Raw genomic sequence first — 12,491 nt, forward strand, 5'->3', positions numbered from 1 at the left:
AGTCAGTATGGTCTACCATGTTCTGTAAGTTCCCCATGCACCCCACTTTATAACAGTCCACGTGGAGTCAGGCACATAGCCAGGGCTTCAGATGACGATGGAATACCTCAATCTGTTCCTGATTAACTCCCAGAATTGGAATATGGTGGCTATTCCAGGATCACACATATGTCCCCAAGTCATACATGACAAACATTTTATTCCATTAAAAAAAGTCATCTGTTAACTGCTGAAGTGCAGGGGACCACATCTGAGGCTACTTCAGAAAAAGGCATCAGAGAATGAATATGGATTTTCAGTGTCACAAAATGGCTAGATTCTCCTCCTCCTCCCCCTATTAAATAGTAATCAGTGGCTTAGGCCAGTTCTGGTAAGAGCACCTGATAGTTGACTTCACAGAAACCCAGGATCACCCTAATATACAATGACACAGGGTCTCCCTGGCAGCCAACTGCTGTGGCTCAAGCACAGGAGATGCCTGGGTGGCATCAGTCCCACCCCCTGCGGTGGACTTGCTCTTCCTAATGACTGGCTCTGGGGGCCACATCCATGGCGGCATCACCATCTGCGGCGCACATGAGCAGACTCCCTGTTGAGCTGCAGCGGGCTCCGAGATTGGTTCCATCCGAGGCTGGAACCAGCTCCGTTCCGCTTCACTTCACAGCAAATTTTACACCCTGAGGGAGTGGTTAGGAAGCGCTGCTCACCATTCACAGTGGGAAGTGGTACTTCGTCCAAGAGCCTGAGTACCAGGATCAGAGAAGGCCTGGCAGGCAAGTCCAGCTGGGCTGGGGTGGAAACAGCCTGCACGGCAGGGCTTGAGAAGTGGTGGGAGTGCTGGCAGCCGGACTAGCCCTGCTTGCCTTCTGATTCCGAGCAACTTCTTCTTTTTTTTTTGGCTGCGCCAGCCCACAAGATCTTAGTTCTCTGACCAGGGACCGAACCTGGGCCCACGGCAGTGAAAGCGCCGAGTCCTAACCGCTGGACCGCCAGGGAATTCCCCCGAGCAACTTCTGAAGACCCCAGTGTCCACTCTGCATATGGATATTTGGACACGACCCAAATGGCTTCTCCATCTAGCCTGAAGGTGGGAGACAATCCACCACGATGCTGAGGCTCTGTCACCTGTTCAACAGTGACTGCCCACGCTGCTCCTCAGCCCCTGTGCCTCCTCAGTTTAGCCTCATGTTCCTAAGACCTGCCTAAGGCAGTGCAATTTCTGGGGTCCAGAAGCTCCCAGGCTGCTCGAGAGGCTTCGTGCTCATCCTCACTTGCTTTTCAATTCACCTTCTCGCTCCCACCCAGCTGAATCTCTGGTGGCTTCCTATGGGGCTAGATGCTTCCTCTACCCTGCAATGGTGGAGGAAGGTACTGGGTCCCCACCCCGCTTCACTCATATTTCTCCTCTGCCTCCACCCACCTTCACCCCTGCACCAGACCACACCTCAGAGGCACCCTGTTGATGCCAGCCCGGCAGAGTACAAAGGCAGACATTCAAGACATTGGGCTTGGGGCTTGGTGGCGCAGTGGTTAAGAATCTGCCTGTCAATGCAGGGGACACGGGTTTGAGCCCTGGTCCGGGAAGATTCCCACATTCCGCGGAGCAACTAAGCCCGTGCACCAGAACTACTGAGCCTGTGCTCTAGAGCCCGCAAGGCACAACTACTGAGCCCACGTGCCACAACTACTGAAGCCTGCACGCCTAGAGCCCGTGCTCTACAACAAGAGAAGCCCGCGTACTGCAACGAAGACCCAACACAGCCATAAATAAATAAATAAATAAATAAATAAAATTTATGTATATATATAAAAAAGACATTTGGCTTTTTCCTGCCCCTGGGCCCCAGACTCCTTCCTTTATCCCAGACCTGGAGGAGGTGTCTCAAGCCCTCGTGGTAGCCGCAGCATCCCTGCAGTCACTCCTGCACCAGGAAGTTGATGAGGGCAGTTCGCGGGGAGAGGAAGGCCTTCTTGATGCTTCGCCCCTGTAAGAGCCTGACACCCAGTTCACTTTGGAGAACCAGTTCGTGGACTTTGTCCTGGTCCTGGGCAACTTGTTGGGGCACAGGGATTTTGCCGCAGGCTTTGTTGTTGATCTGAGAAGGTGAAAAGCCGAGACAAACAATGAGGAAAGTCCTGAGAGTGGCAGGCAGCCAGACATCAATACCCACTGCCCCTCAAGGGTACTGCTGCCTGTGTGTGGGGAGGGAGTACGGGAAAAGAGAAAGAAAAGGCAGCACCCAGCTTCCTGGAAGAACAAAGTGCACTTAGATGGGTAGGATTAACGCCTGAACACTTTGGATAAGGAGAGGGAGAGGGCGCCACCTTGTATTTCCTGAGTGCTGCCCCGTCACAGCTGTGGTGGAAACTGTCAAAAATCCTCAGTATGAGATGGCTTAGGCTGTATCCGGGGGGTAGAGGGATTATTGTGTTACTGAAGCTCAGATCAAGTTCAGATCTGGCTACAGGGGGTGTCACCGAGGATTTACCTAGATCTCATGTGGACTAATTTCTGGGGCGTATAGGCAACCTCCCTCCCTGATGAGTGGCTCCAGAAGGGGGCGCTCAAGTTTGACCACCTGGAAGCTGGACCCACATCACACATAACTCTTGCCTAAAATGGGCCAGTAGGGTTCTAGCCGTAGTGGTATTCACTGAATATTAGTTTCATAAGGAAAAACTTCACATCAAATATGAACTGATACTTCCACCGAGGAAAGCGACACATGACCCAGATAGCCTCTGAACAGCCGTGCTTCAAATCCTCCATCCCATCGCTCCTGTAAGAATGCTTACGTTTTTTTCCCAAATGCTCCTGTTTTTAACTTGGAAAATAAAGTCACTGTGTTATGAAAAGTTACCAGCAATAACTTCTGAAGTTTCAACCCAAGCACATTATCCAGGATCCCTTAATCACCCACCTCATCTTTTCAGATTTCTGTAGAATTTAGTGGCATTTTTATGGGCTGCATTAGCCTAGATCACTGGGTGGGAGACAAGTAAGACATCACCTCAAAGAGTGGCTGCTTGACTTTAGAAAGGTCTCCCAGTCCCCATTTGGTGGCCTTGCAAGCTTCCGCCCCTCCAGCTTTGCCACCTCCACTTCATCGCTCAGCCTTAGTCCGGGCCTCTGCATTGTTCTCTTGGACTTTTCCAACAGCTGCCTGGAGGGCCCCTGGCCACGAGCACTATCCACCCGTCCCATCCACCACTACTCACTGACAGGAGCCCTGCTATGGCTAATGACAATAAAAGCTCACGTTGTCTGAGCTCTCACTCTGTGCCAGGCACTGGGCTCCACAATCCACCTGAGTGAACCTGTTTATCCCCACCACAAGCCTGTGAGGTAGGTCACAGCCGTTCCATCCCCGATTCACAGAGGGCAAAGCTAAGGGATAGGAGGTGAAGCCACTTACCCAAGGCCCCTTTCCAGCAAGTGGTGGAGACGGTATGACCCCATGGACCCTCTCTCTTCCCTGCCAGCCCCCAACCTCTCGGGATGGAGTCTGGCCTTCTCTCCAGTGCTGCCTTGCCTCTGCCTCTGTTCCACCCCGTCCATGGCTCACGGTCCAGTGAGGACTTCCCCCGCCTTTGCTCCTTTCTCCACTAGGGAAATGCTGCTCCTCTTTCAAAGCCAAGGTCCACATCCCCTTCCTCGGATGCCTCCTCCAATGCCCCAACTGCCAGAGGCAGCGATGCTGATGCTAGCAGCAGTTAATATTTACTGAGTGAGTTATTAAGCCACTGTTTCCTCACTTGTAAGATGGGGTTAGGCACGTATCTGCCTCGTCTGTGAAATGGGGAAAACAGCGGGGTCTGCTTCACAGGGCTATTGTGCAGGGTTAATTAGTTAGTATCCGGAAAGTTCTAAGGGCAGTCCCTGCCTCTTAGTCGGTACTCACTGCGTGTTAGTGGCTTTTGTCATTAGTGTGCCCAGAAGCAGGCTAAGTACCTCCTGGCATTATCCCATCTAATTCTTTCAACAACCAGCTAAGGCAGGCCCTGTGTTTTCTAACTGAGGAAACTGAGGCTTAGAGAAATTAAGTATTTTGCAAAACTGAGATGGTCCAACCCCCTAGCTCTTACATCTTAACCTGGAGGTTACACAAACTCTCAGTGTGCATGACAATGCACGTACCTCCCCAGACTGTCCCTCCTGGGTGCTGGGCTCCAAGAAGACGATGTAGTGCCTCTGGGCTCAGAGCACACGGGCACGGCTGAACTGAATTACACCGAGTTACACTGTTCTGTGTTGCAACTTCTATTTCTGGCCATGGCACCAAGTGAGATCACGTGGAGACAGAACACAGACCTTGACAGAAGTCCTGCCACATGGCACAGAGCCCCAACCCAGAGGTTCTTGAGTTGGGTGTACTTGCAGGGAGTCCTCCACACATTTTAAATCTTGGATTTTTATTTCAATGATAATCTAAAATTATTTTACCAATTATCAAAACTAAATTTCTTTTCTTCAGTGGTAATTTAAAATGGAAAGACATTTTCACAGATTAAAACTTCAGTGTCTCAGGTTGGCATTTCTCAGTTGCGCTGAGGACGAGTTCTTAGGGGTACACAGATAGTTATTTCTTAGAAATATTATTCAAGTTAAAGAAATCGCCTCTCTGTGCCACAGGCTGTTTCGGTTTTGAGGATTTTGGGAAGAAGCCTAGCAGGGCAGCCCCCCTCCTCCCCTCCATGGGGGGGGGCAATTGGAGGCAGCGAGGCACTAAGTGTCGGGCAGGTGGTATGGAGACAGGGCATCTGTGAAGGAGCCAGTGTCCTGGGGGAAACTGTCTTTCCCAGCATGGATCTGCCCGTAGGGCCCAGGGTTTGCAGACGAAGCAGGTGGGGCCTGGCAGGCCCGGTTCCCGTTCAGCCCCTGGGTGATTACTTTGTGGTACTTTCCATAGTTTGCAATTATATTGCTTATTTTTCTCTTTCCTTCTTCTTTTCCCCTATCTTTCCCACCAGGCTTTAAGCTCCATGAGGGCAGGGACCCTGTTTTTTGCATTTCGGTTTATGTCCCCAGAGCCTAGCACTGTGCCTGATGTATTGATAGCATAGGTAACTTGATAATGACTGAGGAATAAACAAATAAACGTGGGCAAGGTGACGAGCTTCTCTGAGCCTGTGTCCTCAGCTGAAAAAAATGGGAACAGCTATGCCTACCTTTTAGGGTGGTGAGAGTTAAATTAAACTTGGGATGTAAGTTAGCTGGCCCACGTGTGGTTCAGACTAAAAGGTTCACCCCTTGTTTTCTTTCCCTCTTCAGCCACATCAGCATATTTAAGAGATAGTCCTCATAATGGGTCTCAGATTAAACAAATTAAATACATAAAAATTACATAAGGAAAACTATAGGAGAGTTATTTGCTCTATAAACTATAATCAACTACTTTTATGTATTTAAAATGATGCAATTTACCAAAAAATAAATTTCATGTAGCCTTTCTGAAATATATTTTGCAGAGCGAGGTGTTCCTTGCCCACCTCCTCACCATCACCCTACCCCCTCCAAGAGCCCAGAGCAGCTGAATGAAACTTAGAGAGATTGAAACACAGTTGGAAAGGAAGACAATTAGAACCTATAATGCAGGACAGGTTGATGCTTTCCACTTTCTGGCCACAAGTTTTATGCTCACAAGCTTTTGGTATGTGGTAACTTCAAAACTGAAGGTGCTGGCAAAGGAAGACAGGCTGGAGGGTTGGGCGGAGAGCTCGGTGGGCTAGAAAGGCCTGGCGAGAAACTTCCAAACCCATCCGTGTATGTGTGGCCGGTTCGCCTTGGCCCTGGGGGGCTGCAGGAGACACTCACCAGAACCGCCATCTGTACGACATCGGGCGGCTGGAGGAACTGCGGGTCCACAGCTGGCCAGGCTTGAAGCAGCACGCTGGTGTCCCAGGCATAGTGAGTACACAGCTTCCTTGGCACCAGCGCCAGGCCTGCAACGCCAAGGCACAGATGTGAGTCACTGAGCACATACGAGGCCCTTGGGAGCACTAATAAAGCGTTTGCCCTGACACAGCCTGGCTTGGAGCCATCTGAGGCCCCAGGAGGCCACACCATGGCTTTCCACAGCCTACCAAGTGCCCCCTACTTCCTTCAGCCTGGCTCATCATCCCAGTTTATAGGTAGCTTTCTTTCTCTTTTTTTTTTCAAACGACACCCAGAGCCATAACGATGGACGGACACACTGTTCTCAAGTGCATTTGCAAAAGCAAGGCTGCTGATTTTACTCGGTCTCTCTGCAGTCCTGCTGGTGAAGGAATCCTTTGTGCTCCTGAGAGTGGATCCCAAAGTAATGAGTTGCATTTGCTTCCTTTCTCGCCCATGAATACTTGTGGCCTGAGAGTGCTTTTACTCATAATCCGCAGAGCCAACATGCTGAGAACAGCGGGGCGCTCCTTCTGGACCTACTCAGAGGGCACTCAACCTTTCCACTAAACTTCTTCTCGGGAGGGGCTCCCGCCATTACCAAATTGGAAAGAGCTGTCCTTGGGTCAGGGTGGGTCAAACCCGAGGAAGCAGGGAGGAATGAAACCCTCTCCAGTCTCTCTTCCCAGAGTGCTTCACGCTGCAGCTCCAAAGCAGAGGAGGCTCACCATCCAGAGCTGCTCAGGGCCAACTGTCAGTGCTTTGGGACTTCAACCAGGGGCTTCTTAGCAGGGAAAGTTTGATTTCCAAGCCTCTGTTGATCTCATGAGTACAAAAGATGCCCCCAGATGGGCAGGAAATACACAGAGCAGAAAACAGATCCCTGGGCAATTGTTGGGTGGTATCCCCGCTGCCTCCCTGGTCCTCCCAGAGGCAAGCCCTGGGCAAGCGGGCAAGTGCATGTGGCTCGTGTGCCCACGCTGGGGGCGGTGCTGTGGCAGATGCACAGCCCTCACGCTGCGAATGGCTTTTCCAGGGCTCGTGGAGGTGGGGTGGCCCTTGCATACCTCCCCCTTATTATTAGCCTTGAGACCAACAGATGCATTTGAGGGACGGGCCCATAGCTCAGGGGATGGTCTGAGGCCAAGTCTGGGACAGAGGGAATGAATCCCAACAATGCCAGTCCCGAACACTGGGCTGTGAATGACAATGTTTTATTTTATTTTCTTTGATGACAAAAGTAATGCATGCTCCTTGCAGAAAATTTGTAAAAAGTCTAAAAACAAAGAAGAAAATCATGTTCACATGGATAGCATCTTTTAAACTTTTTATTTTGAAAGATACTAATGTAATGTATTTAATGAATACTTGTATGTACAAACCAACTCCACAAAATGAAACCGAACTACCACCAGGATCATGCTGTAGATATAGTTTTGGATTCTCTTTTTTCCTACATTTTAAACTAATAATCAATTTCATGGAAAAGGATGACACACAATAGTATATATAGTATGGCCACAGGTTTAGTAAATATTTAAATAAACAGATAAAAATTTAGAAGGAAATACATCAGAATAGCAGCAAGCATTAACCCTGGGAGGCAGAAGTATAGGTGATCTTTCTATTAAAAACAAATTTATTGATGATGATGAAAAACCACCACTGAAACAATACCAATGCTGGTGAGGAAGTGAAACAATGGAATTCTCATGTACTGCCTCTATCTAGGCCTTTAGTAGTATTAGGAAGAAGACAGCTACAAGAGCATTCACTGAAGCATTGTTGACATTTTTTTAATAGCAAAAATAATTAAAACTTCAAACAGCCCATATGTCCATTAGTAGGGGACTAGATAAATAAATTGTGAGCTATTTATTCAACAGAATATTATACAGAGTGAAATGGAATAACTAGAACTATAAGAATAAACATAAATTTCAAAAAACTTTTTTATAGATTTTCTACAAGGAATACGTATTACTTTTGTAATTAGAAAAGATACTTAAAAACAGTTTTCCCATGCTAAAACATCAGTTCAAGATTTTTCTTCTGGTTTCTTTTTAGGTTTCATTTTCTTGCCCATTTATCCATAATTGATCTATCTATATTTATTTTACATATAATGTGAAAAAAATTCTTAAAAAATACTTGGTCAATTCTCCAAATCCAATCTGTTGAATAAACCTTCTCTTCCCTATTGGTTTGTGATTTGTCTTTTACAATATATTATATTAGGGATGGTTTCAGAACTATTCACTACAAAGATACTCAAAATGCCTGTCTGTGATGAGCTGAAGAACAGGCCAGAATATGAATCAACACACTGCTTCCTTCATTGAGAAATTCTTGCTACCAAAAAAATGGTCAGTCTTACACAAATATGTGCTTAGTGACACAGGTGATGTACCTACTAAGCTCCTTATCTTGTCCTAGAGACAGTTCCTAGACCAGCCTCAGGTCTACGGACCACTCTGAATAGCACTGGTCCATTTTGTTCTGTTGACCTCTGTCTTGGTTCTTGTGCAGGCATCACAGATTTGTTGTAGCTTCCCATGTTTTACTATCTGTCACTCCTATTGTAACCCTGTGCTGCTAGTCAACCTGAGGGAAGGGAAGGCCCATCAGGGTCTGAGAATCAAGTAGCATAAAAGATGTATTCCTGGGGCCCATCTGGCCCCTGTGTCCTGGGGTTCCCATGCTTCTAAGGAACCTACTCCATTTCTAACAGATGTGCCTTTTGGCAGAAGCAGAAAGGAGCTTCCTGCTTGTTCCTCAGAAGGGATCCTATTAAGACTCATATCGCAAGACAGAGGTCACAGAAGGAAGATAATTACTTCTTTATTTTAGCTGGCTGGGCCAGCATGCCTTGTCCTGTGACCCAGCTGCAGTGGGAAGCATTCCAAAATCTCCGCATGGCAGTTGTACAGGATGCCTGGGAGATGAAAGGACATTGGACACAAATGTTCTGGGCAGAAGCTGTTACAAATTCCACTTTAAAAAAAATGAGGAAGTCCAGCCTTCCTGGAGCAATCAGGATGCTTATTTATAGCAGCCTGGGCCCCCGCCAGCGATTCCATATAGATGGGAGTGGGGCCATCCTGCTCAGCAGGGAGGAAAAGAAACTTACTACCCCCAGTTCTACGTAGTGTTTTGCCTTCCTGCTCTTTTTAGGGTAGTAAAAATACCTAATATTTGCATGGCAAATACAATTGTTTCTTTACGTGACACAGGTCAGGTCAAGAGCTGGCCTTTGGGAAGCATGTGGAGAAAGTCTGAACACAGGCTGGGAAGCGGCAAGGCCCTGGCACACAAGGCCACCACGCAGGGCCAGCTGTCGCTCTCAGCCCACCCCCTTCCTGCCCCTCCTCTGGAGAGCTGTTGTTGCTGACCTTCCCGTGAAATAACTGAAACAAGCCTCCTCTCCCGCTCTGAGAGCTGGCGAGGTCGCCACGCCACCACGGCACCCGGAGTGAGTGCTGGGTGGTCATGGTGCCCGTGGATGGCAGGCCTGTCTCCAGCCCAGCCCCATCCTCATATACACACAGGGGAGAACCTGGGGACCCTGTGGTGTCTCATCCCCATCATGCCTCGTCCAGCCCTGGCACTTCCAAGGAAGTGGACAGGAAGTGATGCTACTTCACATTAGCCTTTACCCACAGAAAGGGTTCTGTTGACATTATTTTGAAACAACAACACTGACACAGCATACACATTCATGTATAAAACCATCGAACATCGGCAGATGTCTTACTGTCCCTTACAAGTACCTTAGCACCCACACTTCTAGATTATTTGTAGAACACTTCTAGAAGTGTTCCCACACTGCTAGATTATTTGTAGATTTGCAGTTGCTGTTGTTGTTTTTTGGCTGCACAGTGTGGCTTGTGTGATCTTAGTTCCCCAACCAGGGATTGAACCTGCACCCTTGGCAGGGAAAGCGTGCAATCCTAACTGCTGGTCCGCCAGGGAATTCCCAAGATTTACAGTTTTGTTGAAATTAATGAATACAGCATATACGTACAGCAAAACAATATAGCTACAATATTTTACCACCATTTTTACAAAGAAAAATGGGTTTATGGTGGTAGACTATACTTCAAGATTAGAGTTACTTCAGAAACTTAAAGAGAGGCAAAGGGTCACCTTGCTGTGACCCTCACAATTAAAGTACTGATGGAAGACTTGGAGATGACAAGAGGTAGAAGCCGGAGGCAAAAACCAAGATAGATAAATCACTGTTGAAACTGTAAAAATGGCCAGAGAAACAGAAATGGAGATCTTAGCACCACATTTTAAATAACTTGTATTTTAGACAAGAGGCTCATCTCAAAGCAGCACAAAAAAAACAGAAAAAGAGGAGAAATCACTCAAATGCCCATCAGTGGATGACTGTTTAATAACCTATGGAATATTCACTGGGTAGGACACCATATAGCTGTTAAAAAAAAACAGGGTCAGCCTGTACGTGTTGATATAGAATGTCTCTATACACTCCATATGGTAAGAGAGAAACATTTCACATACATGCATGGAGTTCTGTCAAATCAACTATCCAACTGGCAGTGGAGGTGCCTGGGGAGAGCAACTGAGTGTAGGGGTGAGGATGGGAGGGAACTTAGGACACACCCTTTGTAAGAACTGAAGGTTTTACAATATGCGTATAGATGTACTTTTCAATGAAAAATCTAGGTTTTGCTTTTGCTTTAAGAAGCCCAGAGAGGTACACTGGAGGGTGGAGCTATTTTCTGCAGCTGGCTCTATGCACTTTTCTTCGGAAGCTGGGCTTGTATAGCTGCGAGGTCACCCTCGAGGAGCAGCGCTCCTTGGGCACTTAGGGCAGACCCATCCCGTCACCACGAGCTCCTTCACGCTGCTCTGCAGAGCGATGCAGGAGACATGGGAGCCTCACACACTAGTGGGATGAACGGCTGCATCTGGTCAGTTGTGTGTGTGTGTGTGTGTGTGTGTGTGTGTGTGTCTATTAAAACCTTTCACAACAAGAAATAAATTGCTTCTTCCCTTCGTTCCTCTCTCATCGTCTATGACATTCCAGAACCAGAATCTCAACACTCAGGACTTGTGGGTTTAGAAAGGTAATTTAAAACAAACAAACAAACAAAAAATTGAAATAATTATAGATTCATAGGAGATTGCAAAGAAATGTACAGGAGGTCCTGTGACCCCTCCCCCAGCCTCCCCCAGTGGTAACATCTGGCATAACTACAGCACAATATCAAAACCAGGAAATGGACATTGGTACAATCCAAAGAGCTCATTCGGATTTCACCAGTTTTATAAGCACTAACGTGTATGCGTGTGGCTTCATACAACCACCACTGCACTCAAGAGACAGAACTGTTCCGTCACCACAAGGCTCCCTTTCCCCTTTTATGGTCACCACCCCTTCTGCCCAGTCCCTAACCCTACCCTTGGCAACCACTAATGTGTTCTTCATCTCTATAATTTTGTTTTTTCAAGAATGTTATAAATGGGATCATAGGGTATATAGCCTTTTGAGATTGGCTTTTTTTCACTCACCATAATCCCCTTGAGATCCATCCAAGCTGCTGCCTGTTAGAAAGGTCATTTTTTTTTTTTTTATAGTCAGGCTATAGTCTATTACAGCAAAGGGATAAAAAGCAGGATCAATAAAGGAAAAAGGTACATCAGGCAGAAGCTGGAGGATACCAGGTATAAGCTTCCAAGAGTCCTCTCCCAGTGGAGTCACACAGGACATACTAAATCCCCCAGCAATGAACTGCAGAAACACATGCAAAATGTTTTCTTCCAGGGAAGTTTGCTTGAGCCTAAGAGTCCAGGGTTTTCATTGGGGTAACTACAGTGCTGACTGCAGTTACTGAAACTTCAGACCCCCCAGAAGGAAAGCAGATGTTCACCATAAATCACATTTTTTACACAAACTATCCACACAAGCTGGTATAATGTGGTTCAAGACCTCAAGCATGCACAGTGCCCTAATCAGTTAGTAGCATAGGGAACATTCTAAGACCTCAGTTCCTAGGAGCCAGCCAAAGGCTAGTCATACAAGTAGGCCCTTCTGAGAATGTACAAGATTTGAGTAACTCAAGGCTGCTGGGTTATTTACTTCACAGATAGGTATCAAATTATCGTGAATTTAACGTACTATATATACATATATGATAAAGCAGTACATTATAAAATACATACATTAAATTATAATTAAATGTAAATATCCTAAATGTTATAGGACATATCATACATATGATAAGCAGTACATTAAATGCAAGGTATTATTATTATTACAAATGAGTAACGAGGGCTAGAGCTGTCCTAGGGTGTGACTGAGCAGAGTAATAATGGACGTGTGCAAGGCAACTCCTCAGAGCACTGAACGGGAGACTGAAAAAAATCCCACTGAAGAGTTTTTCTCTCTGATAGAGATAATTCTGTCACTAGAACCATTTTGTCCCTCTCCAGTTTGACACCGTACATTCTTATCATTAGCTACGTATTTCTTGGGGGGGCATGCACAAGCTAAATTGTTCCACCATCCACGATGGAGTTTTGGCAAGGATGTGACCCTTCCAAGGAAGGTGCAGAATTGAGCCTCTGGAAAAAGGCATAGACAGGT

General features: G+C 46.9%; 1 protein-coding gene across 4 annotated transcripts in view; it reads right to left on the minus strand.

The window, feature by feature from the left end:
* Positions 1-1,776: 1,776 nt before the first annotated feature.
* Positions 1,777-12,491, minus strand: part of LARS2 (leucyl-tRNA synthetase 2, mitochondrial) — a 242,167-nt gene continuing 231,452 nt past the window's right edge. For all 4 annotated transcript variants that reach the window (XM_082638131.1, XM_082638130.1, XM_082638128.1 and 1 more), the window contains 2 exons: positions 5,816-5,943; positions 1,777-2,096 (listed from right to left, as the gene is read on the minus strand). In XM_082638131.1, coding sequence (XP_082494257.1) covers positions 1,917-2,096; positions 5,816-5,943 — 308 coding nt within the window. In that variant the 3' untranslated portion in view covers positions 1,777-1,916. The remainder of the gene's footprint in view (positions 2,097-5,815; positions 5,944-12,491) is intronic.

The sequence above is a fragment of the Mesoplodon mirus genome, assembly GCF_964341445.2.
Source record: "Mesoplodon mirus genome assembly, chromosome: 12".
Taxonomy (NCBI): Eukaryota; Metazoa; Chordata; class Mammalia; order Artiodactyla; family Ziphiidae; genus Mesoplodon; species Mesoplodon mirus.